Source organism: Lachnellula hyalina (assembly GCF_007821495.1).
Source record: "Lachnellula hyalina strain CBS 185.66 chromosome Unknown contig00147, whole genome shotgun sequence".
Lineage (NCBI taxonomy): Eukaryota > Fungi > Ascomycota > Leotiomycetes > Helotiales > Lachnaceae > Lachnellula > Lachnellula hyalina.
Window position 1 is genome coordinate 1,749 of NW_022157261.1, and position 19,917 is coordinate 21,665.

General features: G+C 47.9%; 6 protein-coding genes across 6 annotated transcripts; 2 read left to right on the forward strand and 4 right to left on the reverse strand.

Annotated features, from left to right (window-relative positions):
• Nucleotides 1–424: 424 nt before the first annotated feature.
• On the reverse strand, nucleotides 425–1,812 carry LHYA1_G006966 (uncharacterized protein; the record flags this gene model as incomplete). Its single annotated transcript, XM_031151899.1, has 2 exons — nucleotides 425–1,415; nucleotides 1,700–1,812. 2 exons carry the CDS (start codon nucleotides 1,810–1,812, stop codon nucleotides 425–427), a joined length of 1,104 nt encoding a protein of 367 aa, XP_031002855.1.
• A 1,669-nt stretch (nucleotides 1,813–3,481) lies between these two features.
• Nucleotides 3,482–5,239, forward strand: FUM15_1 (Cytochrome P450 monooxygenase; the record flags this gene model as incomplete). The annotated part of the gene is made up of 2 exons (XM_031151900.1): nucleotides 3,482–3,768; nucleotides 3,823–5,239. The coding sequence occupies 2 exons, from the start codon at nucleotides 3,482–3,484 to the stop codon at nucleotides 5,237–5,239; spliced, it is 1,704 nt and encodes a 567-aa protein (XP_031002856.1).
• A 5,343-nt stretch (nucleotides 5,240–10,582) lies between these two features.
• LHYA1_G006968 (uncharacterized protein) lies at nucleotides 10,583–12,026 on the forward strand (the record flags this gene model as incomplete). The annotated part of the gene is made up of 4 exons (XM_031151901.1): nucleotides 10,583–10,610; nucleotides 10,664–10,782; nucleotides 10,836–11,164; nucleotides 11,525–12,026. The coding sequence occupies 4 exons, from the start codon at nucleotides 10,583–10,585 to the stop codon at nucleotides 12,024–12,026; spliced, it is 978 nt and encodes a 325-aa protein (XP_031002858.1).
• A 935-nt stretch (nucleotides 12,027–12,961) lies between these two features.
• LHYA1_G006969 (uncharacterized protein) lies at nucleotides 12,962–14,160 on the reverse strand (the record flags this gene model as incomplete). The annotated part of the gene is made up of 2 exons (XM_031151902.1): nucleotides 12,962–13,824; nucleotides 14,118–14,160. The coding sequence occupies 2 exons, from the start codon at nucleotides 14,158–14,160 to the stop codon at nucleotides 12,962–12,964; spliced, it is 906 nt and encodes a 301-aa protein (XP_031002857.1).
• A 1,362-nt stretch (nucleotides 14,161–15,522) lies between these two features.
• LHYA1_G006970 (putative methyltransferase) lies at nucleotides 15,523–16,822 on the reverse strand (the record flags this gene model as incomplete). The annotated part of the gene is made up of 6 exons (XM_031151903.1): nucleotides 15,523–15,725; nucleotides 15,841–16,080; nucleotides 16,139–16,153; nucleotides 16,215–16,299; nucleotides 16,353–16,357; nucleotides 16,444–16,822. The coding sequence occupies 6 exons, from the start codon at nucleotides 16,820–16,822 to the stop codon at nucleotides 15,523–15,525; spliced, it is 927 nt and encodes a 308-aa protein (XP_031002872.1).
• Nucleotides 16,823–17,649: 827 nt separating this feature from the next.
• On the reverse strand, nucleotides 17,650–18,534 carry LHYA1_G006971 (Cell surface Cu-only superoxide dismutase; the record flags this gene model as incomplete). The annotated part of the gene is made up of 2 exons (XM_031151904.1): nucleotides 17,650–18,057; nucleotides 18,109–18,534. Coding segments are annotated over 2 exons (834 nt in total), but the record flags the coding sequence as incomplete, so codon positions are not given.
• Nucleotides 18,535–19,917: the final 1,383 nt, after the last annotated feature.

Sequence of the window (19,917 nt, forward strand, 5' to 3'; positions counted from 1 at the left end):
AGGACAATACCTATAGATAATTCTTGTATATAAAACTTAGACCTTAAATTACTAAATCTATTACATTGTATATAATTTATATATTCTTTCTGCATTCTTGATTGTGAACAGAATGTTTCGGACGATATGGATGTTCTCCTGAAGGAGATGCTTAGAGGCATTTCTTCCAAAAAGAGAAGTATTTTCCAGAAATCTACCATGAACTACTTATAACCGACTAATGGAATAGCAAGGAGTCACATAAATCACTCGGTCGGGAATTAACGACCCGGAAGGATCAAAGGTATACGAATTTACGAAGTATAATGATACGAGTCACGGGTGAGATATTGATATTGATGGGCCTAGAATATGACTTAGCTTATCCAAGCGCAAGGGTATAGAGAATCCCACACCCGTACGCATCTACTTTGATGTCGTCCCGTCAAGCATCTTTCTTCCTCTTGGCAGCATTACCCTCCCCCATCGCCGCAGCTACATCCTCAATCGTAAGCCCCCTCTTCCTCCTCTCAGTCTTCTCTTCCCCCAACACAGAATCATCCGCAACACTCTCGTATACTTTTGCTATCTCGTTAAACAGCCCCTTTCCAGCAGACTCAAACCCCCCATCTTCCTCGTGCGCGGCCGATATCTCTTCCACTGTCGTCAAGCAAGTTAAGTTAGCCAGCCGTCTTCCTTTCTTCCTTCTTTGAAGTTCTTTCCTTCCTTCGGTCAAGACAAGCAAGGGAAACCAGAACTTACTCTCCTTGACCCATCGATAAGCCTTAGGTGGCATACTAGTAACGCCATACCTAGCAGTCTTCAGTGAAGCCGGGAACTTCTCCTCCATCTCCTCGATCAAGGCCGGCAGCACGCCCAGATTAGACGCCGTAGTAAAGGCCTGAATACAGAGCGCCGTAAAGCCTTTCGTCACCGTAGCAAAGCAGCATTTCAGCCCACTCGCTATCCCCACATCTTCAGAAATATGCTTGAAGTTCAGCGTCTCGGCTAGTTGGGCAAAGGAAGCTGGGACCGAGGCGACGGAGCCGGAGATGGGGATGCTGGGCTGAGACCACGTGAGTGAGGTTTTGGGGTGCTGGCGAGCTTCGGTTGTGCTTGGTGTAGGGGTGAGTTTCTGGGTGGGTGCGCTGCCTATGATGCAGCCATCGAGGAAGGTGATGGCGGGTGCTTTGGTCGAGAAGATCTCGCCGATGGAGCGCGCGCTGCGGGGCGAAACGGCGTTTAGGTCGAGGAAGTAGAGGGGGGTTTTCTTGGGGGTGGAGAGGCTGGTGAAGGCGGTGCTGATGCGCGTTGCGATTGAGACTGCGTCTCGTGGGGGGACGATGGAGAGGATGTAGTCGGATTCTGTGATGAGGGAGAGGTCGGAGGGGAGGGCTTCAATGGATGCTCTTTCAGCTCGTGCGTGAGTGTCTTGGCTGCAACAGGTTTGGTAAGAATGTATTTCCAATAGAATGAACCGTTGGATTTGACTCGTAATTCATAAGTGAAGTGAACTAGAGATATTTGTTCCCCAATTGCAAATTGTAGCTTCATGCCCCACTTTTGGATACTTGAAAGGGGAAATGTAGCTTCACAACCGTACTACTTTTGTTTGATAAAAATGAAGTGAAACTCTATCCAGAACTTTCAGAATAGACACTATAGCACGCAAAACTTGAATTCAAATCAAAGCAAAAGATATTTCAACATGCACGCCTACCTTCGACCTTCTAAATTCGTTACCACGCGATAGTTATGAGCAACAAGAAGCTTGGCAATCCCCATTCCCATCTCCCCAATAGACAGAATCGCTACGGTTGCTAGAGGAACCATTTTCGTGTTTCAGTGTCCAAGCTTGATGAAGTGAAAATCGATGATAAAGGCAACGGATGCGGAATGGGAGGTCGAAGTGACATCCGAGATATGTTGGGTTAACCTTCTATGAAAATAAAGTTCGAACTATGTGGGGATCGATCTTTATATAGCGTGATCGTTCTAATATGTTAATAAGCTTTCACACGCTAAACTGTGAACCGCGGTTGGTAATACATATATAAACCTTGTGATATTTGTTGCGTAGCAATCCTTGCAAACACATCATCCTTTCATAGACGAAGCATGACACGTCATCTTGTCGATCATTTATTATCTGTTGGCTGACAATCTTTGCAGATATGTTCGGAGTTCAAGTCTCTGAGGAATCAAGTATTACTTTAAGTAAACATCAGTATATCACATGATCTGTGCACATTTTTTGTATGTCACATGGCTCACCCCCAATTCCCAGTTACCTCGAATTCAGCGGTGTTTATCCAAATTAGTAAAGGAATAGTGGTTTACCATCGCCTCTATGTTTGAAAAGTGGTGTTTTCACTTTAGCGTTCGTATCTACGGAGGTATATTAGAAGATGTATCGCAACTGTTTCCGTAAGCGGGGCAATATGACTGAACATGTACTAGTACTCTCCACTTCTAATCCTTCCAAGATTTGGATGCTCGGGATGCTAGTAATTTACAAGTACTCCGTAAGTTACTAGGTGCTTTAGTCTCCGGCGGGAAAAAGACCGAGGCTTTTCTGGAATCGAGATTTGAGAGATATATATAGATTTAAACAACTGGCATCGGAATAGATGCCGCTTGGTTGTATTCGGAGCAACCATTTCTCCGCAATAGTATAGTCTCCCGAGGAGTTCGGGCTTTTAAAGTAGAAAGTCGGGGTACCTAGTAATACTCTATAGTCCATGCGACGTGTCATAATATATGACCGAGTTTCCAGATTCGGGTAAAGCCCTTGAAGAATGAGGGGAGGGGAGGGGAGGAGGGAGGTAAGGAGGGAAAATTAAGCGATGCGAGGTGTGGCTTGAGCTAGAGGCTTGAGGCTTGAGACTTGAGAGATGTGATACAACCTTAATTATTGTACTGTAGAAGTGGGCGGGATGCTTAAAGTGGCATGCCATGCGATCAGGCCTGCATTATACTCATAGCTCGAGGTACTTAGGTGCTCCGGCGGACAACTCTCTTTCCTTAATCTTTACCATTTAGCTTGTACTTGTACCTGGACAAATCTCTGCGAGATCATAATATAACTGATATATTCATTTCAACAGTATCCACTCCGCTTCGTCCCCTTCTATTCACTTTGCGCCTCTGAAACTTGCCACGATTTAAGACAAAGCACTCCTCGACTTCAACAACACCACGAGCATTGCATTTGGCTTCGCAAGAACAGATGCGCATTATCGGCACTCTACATCCCGACAACGCGCGTGCTCGCATCGATTCTCTTGCACAGCTCTAGCCAGTCGGGCCAATACAGATTCCGAGTTTGCGACAATCACCAACTTGCACAACCACTCAGTGGCTTTACGGATACGGAGTACGTACTCACTACACACACAAGATCTATTACTAAGCATCCATAGAAGTCCGTCTACATAAAGTGGTCAAGCAGGACCAGTATATCGAAATTTCTGCCCCAAACCCTAAACTTCATAAACTCGCAATGTCTACTGTTCCTATCAAGGCCATCGCGGCTGTGTCGGCCGTCGCAACATACATTCTCGTTGAAAAGCAGCCTGAATTACTCCTATTTTCAAGGCCGAGCTACCTAGGAACCTTCTCACAGTTGTGCACTGTTGGTTTTATGATCTTTGCCATTTGGAGAGTCATATTATGGCCGAAATTCGTCTCCCCACTGAGGCACCTTCCCGGCCCCAGCGGAGGTAGCTGGTGGAATGGGCAATTCCCAGATATCTTGGCGAGGCCAACGGGAGTTCCGATGATTGAATGGTAAATCTAAAACATCTTCCAGGTACACAAAGTCCTCCTAACGTCTATCTACAGGATCAACTCAGTACCAAATGAAGGTCTTATTCGCTATCTAGGGCTCTTGAACGCGGAACGCCTAATTATTGCTTCTCCAAAAGCACTCGGCGAAGTCCTCGTGGCGAAAAACTATGATTTTGTAAAGCCCACTCATGTTACAGCTGGCCTTGGGCGATTGCTTGGAGTCGGGGTTCTATTGGCCGAAGGAGACGAGCATAAGTTCCAAAGAAAGAATCTGGCGCCAGCATTCTCATTCAGGCACACCAAAGACTTATATCCAGTGTTCTGGAACAAGTCCAGAGAGGTTGTACAAAAGATGACCGAGAAAGTGAAATCTGGCGGTGATGCATTACGACCAGACTCCAAAGACCCCAAAGACTTGGAGAAGAGCCCTGTGTCCGACGGAACACCCGTTCTTGAAGTAGGCGGCTGGGCAGGAAGAGTTACTCTTGACATTATTGGAGTTGCTGGGATGGGCCAAGATTTTGGTGCCATTCAAAATCCCAATAATCTTCTCAGTGTCACCTACCAGAAGATTTTTAGACCGACAAAATCAGCTGCAATTTTGGCGTTGGCCGGTCTGCTTCTCCCGACCTGGTTTGTGAAGGCATTGCCCGTGAAAAGGAACGAAGATCTGAATCAGGCCGCGGGGGTGATTAGGGATACCTGCAGGCAGCTCATTCGCTCGAAAAAAGAGAAGCTCGAAAAGGGAGAGTTGCACGACCTCGATATACTGAGTGTTGCTCTAGAAAGCGGGGGATTTACGGATGAAAACCTGGTTGATCAGCTTATGACTTTCTTAGCCGCTGGCCATGAAACCACAGCAACAGCAATGACTTGGGCGGTTTACATGCTCTGTTTGAACCCAGAAATGCAAACTCGCCTTCGAGCTGAGATCCGAGATCATCTTCCAAGCATCGAAAACGACTCGACTGTAACTAGTCAACAGATCGATCACATGCCATACCTCAACGCTGTCTGCAACGAATTACTGCGCTACTACGCTCCGGTACCTCTTACCCCCCGAATCGCCGTACGGGAAACCACTATCATCGGCCAGAAAGTTCCTAAAGGTACACAAGTTATGCTCATCCCCTGGGCCGTCAACAAAGCCGAAAATCTCTGGGGCCCCGATGCTGGGAAGTTCAACCCGGACCGCTGGCTTCCGTCCGACGAGAACCCTCAGAGTGCCAACGGCGGAGCACCGAGCGCTTACTCCCTCCTTACTTTCTTGCATGGGCCGAGAAGTTGTATCGGGCAAAGTTTTGCCAAGGCGGAGTTCGCGTGCTTACTGGCTGCTTGGATTGGACGTTTTGAATTTACACTTTGGGATGAGAATGAAAGGGACGAGGTGAATATCAAGATTAAGGGGGGCGTCACGGCTAGACCTGCCAATGGGATGTATGTTAAGACCAAGGTGGTAGATGGATGGTAAGGCGTTGGATGAATGCCGGGAATGCTGGGTATGATTGGAATGCGGAGTTAGGCCTGTAAAATAGACGAAATGCGATGATGACATTACTTAGGGGCTGCGTTCTCGAATGAGCTACAAAGGAGATTTTATTCTATACATGAAGGTAGTCGTATCTATGTTGTGCTACCTTGCCCTCTGACTCCTTATATTTGAGTCCTGTTCTAAGGCCAACAAAGTGCATACTTGAGAGATACACATTGTGAGTTACCACTAAAATAACTTCTGTCGATATGTAAGTATCCTGTTACTGCTAAACTTCAGAAAAGCTCTTGCCTAATCGAAAAACTAATGTTGGGGAAGGAGCGCCCCAAGAGAAGTCGAAGTAGTTAGGCAAGTGTCAATGAAATGATGCCTCGTGTGGATGCGATCTATTTATTGAGCATTGAATCAACTCCAGCGCATACCATTCTTCAATATCAACATATAAATTTCTATTAATAAATTCCGAAAGACTACCGGTAAAGAGATCGTTGATATCAGACATAAGGACAATCGCTACCGCTCTACTGTTCTATTACTTGGGGATAGAAAAACTTCGAATCTTCCCCTGGGGAATTCACCGCATCAGTACCTCATTTTACTGGCCGTTCTGCAGCTCCTCTTCAGAAGAGAAGATGCAGAATATTCTACTGTAAACCACTTCCGTCAACGCGCACAAAAGTGAATATACTCAAGCTGAACCTTTCTTCCTTGAAACACAACTACCCCTTCCTGGCAAGAAACCTTGTGAGGAATAGAAATCACTACGACTTGCTCTGATATCGAGGCAATAGTGTACGACGCACCTTGCTCTTCGGAAAGCCTTTAAACGCCCTTCGCGACATCCAGTCAATTCATTTGGTTTGGAATCAAGCCTCACTCGCTGTGAATCATTTTGGAAGTGATGACAGTCACAAAGCCATTTGAGCTCATTCATCATCAAGCGCTCCACTGACCCAAATCTCCACCAACTCCAACTCCTTTCTCAATACCCTTAGATAGCAAATCATATCAAATATTCAGAACTCAACCACAACAATGTCTAACGCCGAGAAGATCGTCGACAGCATCGAGATCGATGCCGGTAAACTTAAAGCCAACCCCTACAGGGCGTCAAAATCCAAAACTGGAACATCCTCCAATTCGTACAAGGCGACCCCCACCACCAAGCGTACCCCCAAGAGCTCTCCCGAAGCGAGTTCTCCTACTTCAAAACGCACTCGAGCCAACTCATCGTCGGCGTCAACAGACACCCCATCCGCGAAGCGTAGTGGTCATGTCAGGACAAAATTGGTAGCGAATCCTGAAGATGCCAGCCCGATAAACTCACCGGAACTTGTTACTCCACCACTAGAGGAAGATCAGAAGACTCCATCCATGGCTCTCTTCCAGAGCAGCCCTTTTGAGGTGCCACCATCAAGCACATTCACTCCTCGCAAGTCGGATCAGAAGAGGCCGAATTTGTCAACTTTTGACGATGTATTCGGCAAGAGTCCCATTACCCCTGGTCAATCTCCGAGAGGCATCAAGAATGAAGACGTTGCCGACTTTCTCAATCCTCGCAACTACCAGGCAGCGGATTTCGGCTATCTTGAGATTGGTGCAGAAAAGCACAAGGACTGGACTCCTCTTACCATTCATACTGCAAAGTGTGATGGTTGTAGCAAGCAGAACAAATCCGTCCTTCAGAGATGTGGACGGTGTAACAAGCAACTCTGCAAGGAATGCATCTTCAATACCACAGGGGAGGCTATGGAGGGTCATGAAGTCAACCCGACTATGCTGGACTGGAATCCTCCGAAAGTAAAGCGAACTCCAAAGGTCATGCCTAAGGCGAAACGCACAATTACGTCCCGACGAGGTAACCAATTTGAAGATGCTCCTTATGACGATAAACCTCGACGCCCACAGGCCAAGAAGCGTAAGCTGGAGTCTAAAGAGACAGGTATGTTGTTTGTTCAAACATTTCGAGGCACCCAATGTACATTCGATTGTCTCGGGTTTTTAAAAGAGGTTCCCAGACTCAACGCTGACTCTGAGATTCACAGGCCAAACTACCGAGCCAAGAAAGAAGCAACGCACCACTGAGGATACTATTTCAGTATCTGATGACAGCTATGATGATCGTGACATGGGTGATGAGGAGTTTTCCCAAAAGTACGACGACTACCGTCGTAAAAAGAACTGGGATCAAGAAGACGAGATGGATTATTCTATGAGCGTCGAGCGTCTTGGCAATCTCTGTGATAAAGACCACCAGCGATTTCGAAATGGAAATCAGGGACCTGCTAAACTCGCAGATGTCCCAGAGACTGCTGGACATGTGTGGGGTGCTGCACGTCCTTTGCCAAAGCATGTTGGTGCTGCCGCTTTCCCGAAGAACGATGCCAGACCCGGGATTATGGTAGATCACATCAAGGGTGACAGTGGTGATAGTCTGGATGAGCTTTTCACCATTGCAGCCAGGGCAAGTGATGACAAGGCCCGGGTGGCCGAAAAGAATAGGCTGGAGCAGAAGCTGCAGTATGAGATGTTCAAGGTTCGGCAGACAAACCCCGATTACAAAAGGCTGGTAGAGGAGGGCAGGAAAGATGAGGCGGACGAAATGATTGTTGGTGCAGCAAATCTTATTCGCATTCGTCACGAATTGTGAGAGTCTCTGGTCGCTTTCCTAGTACCGATATCAATATATCGCCCGACAGGGTTGCACTACTATACATGTTTTTCAGCACTCGCAATACCCGATATCAACTACGCCACAACGCTTGTACAAGTATAATACCGCATGACGCTTTCCAGATTTTCCTTTCGACTTCCCTGGCTCAGAGAAGATACCTAGGCGACGAGGAGCTTTCATGGAAGATCCGATTGAACAATATTGCTCTGCACAAAGGTGCGGAAGGATGTCAGAGTACAAATCGATTCCCTGCAACTATACTTCCAGCGCCTTGGCTGAATATATCGTGGAGGACATTTGGTACTGGTACTGGATGGGGGTTTCTTTCTGCGAGACTTTGACACGACACGAATACACTTGTGTTGAGTTTAAGCTGCTTCTGAACTTCTCCCTGCTAAACGGCACCAAAAACACAACCGGTCTTTTCATAGCACGCGCGTTCTACTCGGCCATCTTTTAGAACACTCTGAGGGTACGGTACCATATTCGCGTTGCGTTTTAATAGCTGCTTCTCAGGCATTGCATTGTCTAGAGAAAGAAGCAGAGATAATACAGCGAGATTCATTTATACTATACTTGGGACATTGACAATCAATGTATAATATGCATATCCATCGTGACGAAGTTATTGCTGTAGAAGCTCCACTTGGAGCGTCAATTCATTACAATTTCCCACGTAACGTAGCATAACTCGGCGCACCGGAGCTGAGCTTTAAAAATCTGTAACTATTCATGCGTGTACTTTACTTTACCTTTTCAACACCACCCTAGACTAGACGCATCTTGCATAGAATACAGTATTCATAAGTAAGCAAAGCGCGTCTATATAGTATTGTAACACATTTCAGATAGAAGGAATTATGCTTCTGATTCACCATATGTCGAAAGTGAATATTATATCAGTGCTAAGATCTGGCGGATATCTTCTGAGAGTCTGAAGATGAAAGTTGGAAGGGCGAAAGACTTCCTAGGCCTACTTTTCGTGTGTTGATTCGCATATAGTTAGACTATATCGTGTTTCATTATAAAGTTACGCGTGATCGAGTAGCGTAATGGAGCTTGAGATTAAGGGGAGGTTATGTTGAAAGGGGAAGGGAAGACCGTAGGCTGGGTGTTGGTGTGAAGAGGTTTGGAAGAGGAGAGAGGATGGGAAGGGGTTGTGAGGGGATGAGAGAGGTGGGAGAGAGTCTGGCTGAAGAGTAGATGGGTTTGAGTTTGAGTTGGACCTTGTGGGTTATTACAATAGTTGGAGGACCGGAAGTGAAGTGAGGTGGGGCGGGGCACAGAAATGTAGGTGCAGGACGGACCGTCCCAGCGCGGCGTGGCTCCCGCATCTCTCTATAAAAATCAGCTGTAAAAGCCATTTCAGTGATTGATTACTGCATTGAATGGATATAATGACGGGTAGAAGATATAAGACAATATATATATATATATATATTTGTATATGTGGTGTTGGGTCTGAGGAAGGAACTTACTAATGGAGATGAAGATTCATTACAGAGAGAAGGTGGTTGGATTGCGTTGAAGCATGTGATGATGATGACGGCTGCGATGCGGCGCCATCCAAAAGGGGAGAGTGTCGACCCCGAATCCGGACTAGCATGGACTATAAGCCCCCCCCCTCGGATTCCTAATTTCGTCTTTCGCCAGTCTTCTGATTTCTCAACCTTGTTGATGCCCGACAAGACTGCCTCCTATCCCTTTTATTTTTATTTTAAATTTTCTTTGTCCCACATGCCAGATCTTGGAAAGCTTCACCTAATCTCGCGGCTGAGAGAAACATGAATGAAACCTGCCCCCGGTTCCTAGGGCTATGGAACTTCTAGAAGCCGAGAGTGAGCAGTTGATTCCATATCTTATTGGTCTGTTTTCATGATATGAGTGAGTGTCGCAGTCGAGAGTATAGTCAGCACTTCGGGGTGGGATGGATGGCTGCAATAGAAGTTCTACTGCAGAACTCTCGGCAGGCGCTAATCGGTATCTCTGGGATTTCGATGCAGGAGAAGTACCTACCTACCGGTAGATACGATCCCTAATTTATTCCCTAATTTATTCCCTAATTTATTCCCTAATTTATTCCACCAGAAGAATTGGTCTTCGGCGTGGTCTCGAGTTCAAGACCCCGGAGTCCATAGGGCATCATCTACCGCATTGTTACTCCTCTTGGGTTAGAGACCGTGTCTTCTTAAGCCGCCGATTCTATCCAAAGCTTGCATCTACCTCATAGTTGGCTCTGGATCGATCAATCCAGGTCCCATCTCATTTACCGATAGAAAACTCCAAATGTCCTGCATGTTCTGCTTCATTTTAAGATTTTTAAAGTTTTAATGTATCGAATAAACATGGTTCTCTAGACAAATAGAGATCGATGCCATCTCTAAGTCGTCAGGTTTTGGCCGTTCGGAAGTACTCGTCCTCGCTTCTCATTTCCATTGGTGGTGGAGAAGTCTCTGTCTCTCAAAACCATGCTATGCAGGGTATTCGACATCTGATGAAGTGGAATGATTGGGATTGCGGTAGGTGCAATTAACTTAAAGACTATTGCTTGTCCTCTTCACACTTTCATGCGGTTCTATTCGTGTGGCGGCGTCTTTTTCAACTGTTATGAGTGTATACACGATCACGATCCTTTCAATCTGGCCAACATGGGCGAAAACCGAGGACCAGAACTTGGTGGGTGTCTCAGGTCAAATGGTTATTTCTGGGCAGGGCTGATCTCGAGTTAGCGGCTGTCTTTGGCTTGTTCTTGGGACTCACCTGGCTGTTTGTTGCACTTAGGGTTTATGTCAAGTCATTCTTGTCCAAAAGCTGGGGAGCTGACGACTATCTCCTCATTATTTCTTTGGTATGTCTAATTTTTACCCTCATGGAATATTGGTTCTAATAACCATTACTTAGATGCTGTTTACTTCATACTCTGCTTGTTCTCTCTCAGGAATAAGACACGGCACCGGCAAACATACATTCGACATTTTGCCACAAGATATCCCAAAGGCAATGTTTATCTGGTGGCTCTGCGAGCTTTTGTACACCATCAGCCTGGTCTTCGTTCGTCTCTCGATTGCCGTTTTCCTTCTGCGGATATGTGTCAAGACCGTTCACAAGATCATCATTTACGCAACTCTCGCCATGATGCTGGCCTACTCAATCTTCTACTTCTTCCTCATCATCTTCCAATGCTCTCCAGTTTCGTTCTTCTGGGGCCAGTATGAAAGCATGGATGGTGCGTGCATCAATCCTGCCATAATACCTGATGCCAGCGTTACCCATAGCGTGGTCAACTTCACAGCAGACTGGTAGGCTTATCTCAAATAGGAAGCTGATTCCTCTATGGGGATTGAGGAGCTGGGGGTTATTTTAGGAGCCCATATGTCGGCTCCCGGGACTCTTTGGCTCTCTCCAAACACTTAACTCTTACTATGCTGACTCGCCGAGCCAGGATCTTGGGTCTCCTACCCATCGCCTTAATGTGGAATCTACAGATGAACACCAGAACCAAAACATCCGTTGCCGCAATTCTATCTTTAGGTTTGCTGTTCGTTTCGTCCCCCTCCTCCCACCACCCCACCCATCCTAACAAACCCCAGAGCTGGCATAGCAGCCATGATCCGAATCCCCTACATCAAAGTCCTCGGCATAACGCAAGATTTCCTCTTCAACACCATCGACATCGCAATCTGGTCGACCGTCGAGCCGGGCCTCGGAATAATCGCCGCCTCAGCCGCAACCCTCCGGCCTCTGTTCTGCAACTTCTACTCGCTCAGCACCCGTACCTCGCAGTCGCAGAAACCCACGCACCCCGCTACAAGCCGGGGGTATCTGCAGCAGAGCACTCAGCACGAACACCAGAGATCAAAATCCGCGTCCACGTTGTCGGATCATATGGAATTGCGACCTAAGACGCATACCACAGCTACTACGACGAGCATTAGAAGTAAAGACCCGTTTGGGGATGCGTGCGAGAGGGAGGACGGGGGCATACAGGTGCAGAGGACGGTGGAGGTTACGCGGACGGAATATGAGGACCGGTTTAGTGTTTTGAGTGAGGAAGCACATGCGGGGGGGAAGGATGGGCGGGATATGGTATAATATAGCATACATTTAAAATCAATTTGCACTTTGATGGGCGTTTTAGGAGGTGCTTGGATGGCAGAAGGGGCTAGGTACTAACTATATAGTTAGCGGTAATGGGTAAAGGATGCATGTATATGGGGGATATATATACTTGGGGCACGGGCTGGGGATTATAGGTTGTAGTACCATACCATAGATATAAAGCGACTACCTACTCTACTACTCGATCACACTACTTACATACACCATCACCACCTCCTCCCCCACGCGCGCGAAATACATCTACATGTACAGTAAGTAGCAAACGAACATGCATACAGTATGACCACCACTAAGCCTCGAAACAAAACGAAACGAAAGAAAACCGCAACGTACAGTATTCCTGGATACAACAATCCGTTCATCCAAGCTAACTTGTAGTCCCAAGGTCCAGACAGACAGACCTATGAACCTTCGCCCGCTCATTCAAACAACTCTAGCTCGTTTTCATTCTATTCTGTTGCGTTGTAAGATTACTGTATACCTACTAGTAGTCTCTCTCTCACGATAACCCGTATGTATAGTACAGTACCTGGATGACCCCTGCAGTACTTACATACATAGGTTTCGAATATACTTCACGGAGAATGCTGTGTGAGTCCAGTCTAGCGCTATTGTAAGATTATATTGATTACCTACCCATGTTCAAGTTTCAAGAAAGTCAGGTCAGCTGAAGAGAGAGATGCAGAGTAAGTGGTATAATCTATATTGGGCAATACAGTACAGTACTGTAATGTAATAATAGGAGCATGTCTGCATGCATGCATGCGTTCTGGGATATCGTAAGAAGCAAAAAACCAACCGAAATCAAATCCGAATTCAACGCCAACCCATTCCCCATTCAAATCCCAAGTCTAAAAGTCCCGTCCAATAGATAACGAAAGAGAAGGAATTATTAGAGGTAGAAGAAATCATCTCCACGTAGAATGTAACTTGGCCCTCCTCGGCCTATGCTTCAACCCCACCTCCCCACCCCCCATCAGGCTCTTCCACCGCCTCCCCACAGTTCCCCTATCCTTGCCCAGACTCCTCGCACAGTCCTGCCAATCGCTCTTTGTGAGCTTGAGTTTCTCTAATACGAGTTCTACGAGTAGTCGGTCTTCTTCTGTAGACCAGAAATCGCTCTGCTGTGCATCGCTGCCTTCTATACTCGGCAGCACTTCGTTGTTGTCCTGCGGAGTGGATGCAGCGAGTAATGAGTGGAAGTCGCCGCGCTCAAGACCGAGTGGGAGAACGGGCGGCGCGAGTAGACGTGCACGCTTTGGTGTGCGCGGCCCGTTTTCATCATCCTCCTTCTCTTCCTGTGCAGCAACACTCGCATCGTCTTCGTCTTCGTCTTCCTGCTGCGCACGCCCATGGCTCATATCATCGTCCGCCACTCTCCGCCTCTTATTGATGCCTCTCGGCGGTGGTCCGCGCTTCGTGATCTTCTTCCTAGGCGTTTGCGCCTGCGCCAAGTCATCCGTCCTGCGTGCGCGCAACCGCAGTTTGAACGGCGACGCTGCGGCGGGGACTTCAGCGTGTGTAGTGGGTGGAGAGGGGAGTTGGTTGGGCGTGGTGAGCATAGATTGCAGGGCGCGGCAGGTGGAGTAGAGGTTGTTGAGCGTTGGGCCCGCGGAGGAGGAGCGCGGCGGTGAGAGCGGTGGGGAGGCGAAGAGGGAGGTTTGGAGACGCGGTTTGTGCGCGCTTTGGGAGGACGAGTCGCAGCCTATGGCTGAGGGGAGCAACATGATTGCGATGGCGGTGAGAGGGGTTGCGGATGAGTTGTGCAGGTCTGGAGTTCGGAAAGTCGATGCGACAGAAGCAGTCCGCGAGCGCGATTGATGCGCCGGCTGCCGTCGGAGGTCCTCAACACTGGATAAGAGGGGTAAAAATTAGATGGCTGTATTCTGCTGATAGAGAAGTGTCGTTGGCTGTGAATTTGATTCTTTGCGACGCTGTTGTGAGGTGTAGATGCGTTTGGAGGGGTGCTATGCAGGTCCGGGATGGGATGTGTGAAGGGAAGAAGGCGGCCTCAGCGGTTGAGGGCGGGCGGGCCGTGATATAATGCAGCGTCTTAATGCTCACTAATTGGACCACCACCACCACCACCACTCCCTGCAACCAGCATGGCCGCGTGATGGATGCGACTACGAAGTGTGGGTGGGACCTTTTCAGATCTCAGACGAGCTCTCACGGAGGTAGGGTTACTGCTCAATTATTGTCTTTCAGTCCCTCAAGTTGGATTTCGTCCATGTCTCATAAAGGTCTGTCTTTTCTCTCCCCTTCTCCCGTGCTTTCGAAAGTATTGTATCCTTCCATACTAACATGGAAGAAGAGAAGTGACGATTTAAGCAGGGGACATGATTAATGTTTTATTGTACAGTCAGTCTTCTATGCTCAAGCTCTGAATTCATATTCTAACTTTCAACGGCGTGATACTGTACACCATCGATCTATCTCACCATGCATGTCTCAACCCCTCCTTTGCTTCTATTACCCAGCATCTACCTTACCTGTCTATCTATCTATCTTATCGGCTACCATGCCCGCCATGACTCGGTCTCGGTGCCAATCCAATACTCATACATACCGAGATGCTGCAGGGCAAGTCAGTGGCTTGCCCCTCCTCCCCTCCCTCACCGAAATCACCCCCCCCTCCCCCCCCTTCACGATGGGATGTCTCTGCTGCGAGGTGTGAGTGGTTGCATGAAGACCCTGAGATTACACTGAGCGCGTTACGCGTAGAATCCTACGTGTTTTTTTCGCGATTTCTTGCACGAGATTAGCCAATCATAAGAGGCGCTTCTCTCACTAGGCAATGCTCGCTCGGCAGCCCAAGTCAGCTAGCACAATCTACCCAAGTGCCTACCTACATTTGAAAATGTTCTTGTTGATAAATAAATAATCCCATTGCTCTTTCTATAGAACTACACTTTACCGAGTACACCATGAAATTCAAGAGCGGTGGAGTGGAGCTTTGCGAGGGTCATGTGATCAACACCATCTTCATAAGGTACTCATGCTCAAGCTATCACTGTGCCTGTGCCTGTGCTGCAAGGTAAAGTGGGATAGAAACAAAGATACGATACGATACGATACTGCAGACTCCTGTAAGGGGTCCCGTCCGTAGAAGCGAGATAAACGAATAATTGCATCGAAGCGGGGGGTAACAGTGCATGCGGCATGCTTTGGTACAGTACAGTAGGTATCGATCAAAAGTGGGCCGATGTACTGTATGTGTTTGGCCTTGACTTTGACCCTTTGCCGGGAGCGAAGTGCAGCGGCACCAGCGGGAATACCTTAATAAGATGGGGGGAGCTAATGCTGATGCTAATGCTAATGCCAATGCTTTGCAGTACGTTCCTGGTGCTAGTACCTCTCCTATCTTTTTAGCCGAGGTAGCTTCTCTGTATGGCTCTATATTGCCAATCCTCGACAGAACTTTGGATAGCAACTTCGCAAAGCTAATACTGTAGCAGTAAACGCGCTCTCAAACTGCCTTCTTGAACAGCATAATCGTCGTAGCACCCCCACTGTCCACTTCTTCCTTTCCTCCCAAAGCTTCACGCAGATCTTTAACAAACACCTTCACGCAGTCTTGCTCTGTCCCAACGAGATCAGGGTGGGCTTCTCTCCAGCGCGTCACCATCGAAGCCGTACCCAAGGCTTGCTCAACTTCCGCGAGTTTCCTTACTAGATATATAGACATCACTCAGCAGTCTGCAGTAGCATTATGGTTTATGAATGAAGCTGGGCGAGGCAAGGCATCAAAGAACAGTATACATAAGGAACGGAATGTAATACTGACCTTTACTACCGGAGAAGAACGTCTTGCCATTGCTCAGAACCCCATCTCTGTCATAGTCGAGCTTGACGTAGTCTGCCTTGGAAAATCTCGGTACTGGCGGCGACACAGTCCATGGTAAGGGCAGCTTGTCATACATTTCCCTTGACAGTAAATTGCCTGGCATTTGGTACTTGCCGACTACGACGTGCTCGAAATGCAGCATGATTTCCGAAAGCTTTGCTACGTTGGGTTGATCGGGATCTAGCATCAGCTGTTAGAAAAGCAAGGGAATAGTAGTTAAGGGACAGATAAAACATACGTGGGAAGCCGGAAGCTACAGTGGATCCTCACGCATTAGCTTCTTGAGGGTATCCGGGACAAGATGGAGTTTTTACCAATGGTCCATAGAGTCATAGTACCACCTGGCTTCAGTACTCTTGCTACTTCCGAGTAGAATTTGTTCAAGTCGAACCAATGGACCTTTCACAATTAATAACAAGGGTGAGAACAAGCAAGCAGGACTCAATACTCACAGCCACTAAACAAACCACGCGTCAGCAGACCAGACGTTGATTCAAGCAGAAATGGAATATTTCGAATAACAAAAGTATAGAAAGTCCATACTAGCAACCGTCACCACATCCACAGACCCAGCCTCCAACCCCTCAACATGCGAAAACCGCTCCGCCGGAACGACCTCCCACCTAATATCCGACCCCTTCTTAGTCTTCCCGCCCTTCTCCCTCGCCGCATCGATCATCGCAGCCCCCGCATCCGTACCAAGCGCGCGATCGAACATCAACGCGAGGTCACGCGTTGCGTTTCCGGGTCCGCATCCACAGTCAACGACGGTTCCAAAGTGCCCGCCGTTAGCGGCGTGGAAGTCGCTTATCGTCTTGTAGAGCGCGGGCTCGTAGGATGTGCGGTGCGAGGCGTAGGCTTGGGCTTGCGTCGATGAGTAGGTGCGGAAGGTAGGGTCGGGAATGGGAGGGGGGGATGTCATCTTGGAGGATAAATATATATATAAACAAAACTCTCTCGGCTGTTTGTGAGGGAAATCTTTCCAGGTAGATTATCTAGGGGGGGGGGGCTTGGGGTTGAGAGTAATGTAGAAAGAGCCGCGTAATGAGTCACGGAAGTCGCTTTGAGATTCCCCGTATGTACATATGTACATGTACATGTACATTAGGAATTCGCAGTTGCGGCTGAAAATACCTGCTAGATTTTAAGCCATCCTTCTCGGGAGATAAACAAGCTTCTGTCAGGTATAAGTTAGGCCATACTGTAATAGGACCCCTCCCCTTTTCTGACGCAGGGGTTCCCCAAAGCTCGTACATATAAAACTCTAGTGCCAAGCCTCAAGTTCCTCACATGTTATTGAGAGTTGAAACGAACGTACATATTAGCTGTCGGAGTCTTGGCATGATGAAACGGGTAGGAGTAGGGCTGGGCTTTGGTTGGAGGGGTTTGTGCGTTTTCGTTTCCGTGTCTATAGTTAGGTTAGGTAGGTAAGATAGCCAACGTCAGAGAGAGCTCTAGGAACCGATCTTCAGCTATCGTCACCTTAGGTAGGCAGGTTTTGCTAAAAGAGAGCAGAGGAGAGGCGGGAAGCGATAGAGTTCAAGTTTGAATGTGTTTATCTCGCATATCTCATGGAAACTTCATTCGTAATAACTTCGCAGTAGGATCTTCTATGATTACAAATTGTATGTCTCGCCAAAAGCCCCCTTTACTCGCCCATTATTATTCACCCACCCAGGCCAAAACACCATTGCTTGACCCATTAATCAGCCATTATTGTCCCCGTTTGCCGTTATTGTCCCCAAAAGCCTACAAGAAGAACGCGAAAGCAGCAGCAGCGCCCAGCAACGAGCCCATCGGTACAACAGTCTTAGCTCCCGCTCCAGTGAACTGAGCAGCGCCTGTCCCAGTCGTCGGTGTCGGCGAACTACCCGCACCGCCGCTCGATGTAGTCGAGTTGGCTGTGCAACTCGAGTTCGAGCTAGCAGGAGGAGGAATCGATCCAGCGACAGCGAAGTTGGCACATGTGATTCTGGTCTTGTTCGCGAAGTGGATGACGAAGGATCGGTTGCCGAAGAAGGATCCGAGACCTGAGACTGTGGTTGCAAAATCTTCTGTGTAGGTCGCGACAAAGGGGTCTTGTTCGATCTTGCCATGTTTTCCTGAGAGATCGCCCACTTGACAGGTCTGAGGAAGAGATGCGTCGCAAGCAGGAGTCTAGTCATATTAGCATTTTGAAAGCGGGGGATGATTGGGGGATCTATTTACCTCGCCGCGAATGAATGGGTCAAGGTGGCCTAAGGTACTGGTGCAGTTGCCATCTGCTGGAACTGGAGCATCATGAATATGGTACAGGAATGGACCTCCGGAGGTCGGCAGGTTGGAGAACGAGACGGAGATAGAGACACCGATGCCGTTGGGGTTTGCGGTAGCAGCGACTGAGCCCTTGATATTTCCACGAGGATCATTGGGATTGTTAAATTCCGTGGTTGGGAGACTCGCGACATAGACAACTCCTGGGGGGTTGTTGGAGACGACTGTAGCGTTGCCAAGTGCTCCAGTTGTGATATTCTGTGCGCCTACGCAAGATAGTAGAGCGGCCAAGGAGACCGAGATGAGGGTGATTGCAACCATGTTGAAAGTTGTGAATTTGTTCCGGAAGTTGCGGCGATGGTGGTTGAGGTCGGCACTTCGATCTATAAATAAGGGTCAGCCGTGGAATGGAACACTCGCGTTCATGATTCACAATACACATACCAGAGTGAATAGACAAGAACCAGCAACAATCAGGTAGATCCAGAAGCAGATTCCCTAGGTTATGTATCCCCAAAACGAATGTTGGAAGTGCGGTAGAGTTGGTTTTGGGTGGTTGGGTTGCTTTTGTTTATCAAGGGGAAGTAGTACAGAAAGTTTGGGAAATGCGACCGGTCCGTACTACATCAATCATATATCAAAATGACACCCGGGCATGCACGAAGCACTGACCCCTGCTGCGCCTGCCATCAGTTGCACCCTCTAAATTCCCATCCCAGACAGCAGTCAGATGTGTTGGAGGATAATCAGCGAGAACAAACGATCCTCAAGCCACAATGTTTAATCGATCAGGGCCAGGGGTAGCTCCCCGGTGCGTTTGGCGGATGCGAGCACGGGTAGCCAATCGAACTTTTTATCTGTTTGTTCGTTTCATGTTAAACCTCCGCCTGGAGACTGGACAGCAGATTGTGAAACGGGGCTCGCGAACTTACAGAATCAGCGCTTCAGTCCCCATCAATGATTAATGAAGGTATTCACCGAAGGGCTCTATGAGGTATCTAGAGCCTGCATTCAAGAAACGCACTTCTCACGGCTTTCAAACGATTCAATATAAGCCATTTATCCAAGACAAAAATCGTCCGTGGCAGCCTTACGTCCCCCTGCCTAGCGTAAAAAGGGATCAACGTTGGGGACACTTCACATGCCTGTGTAGATTTGGCGCTTTGGCCACGAACGTGCTCCATTAGGCGCCATGGATGACCTCCGACCTCTATCCGGCCTACTTTATTTGTGTCACGCTCCTCCCCTCTACTAAGCTTGCTGGGAAATTCTATAAATAAAAATTGTGCGTCTCCAGCGTTTATGGAAGCGGAAGGATTCTCGGTTGCGCTTCTAAATGATTCGGTAGGTATTTTAGGGTTCGACTGAAATAGATGTTGTAAGACTTCGCCGTGATTGGGTATAAGATCCGGCTGGCGATGAATCTTCCCGATTTCAAACGGATGATACGAAAACCAAGTCTCTTTAGTACGGCAGAGACAGTTCCCGAAAGTAACGGTAAATTGGTAATTAGGAATTGGTTGCCCCGTATTGAGCAAGTCCCGTGTATTGGTGTGCCCAGTTCTTCGTTTCACCAAACCCCTTCCAATGGATCCTGCACATCTCGAAACAACTGACAGCGCGGTCAGATGGAGATCTGGACGTAGGCGAGGAGACAAGCTTTTCTTCCACAGCGATCAGTGCAAATCAGTTTCGGATACTGACAGAAAGCTTGTCCGGTCTGAAAGCAGTCTGGGCAAACCAGATACCGGCATGTCCTCAAGT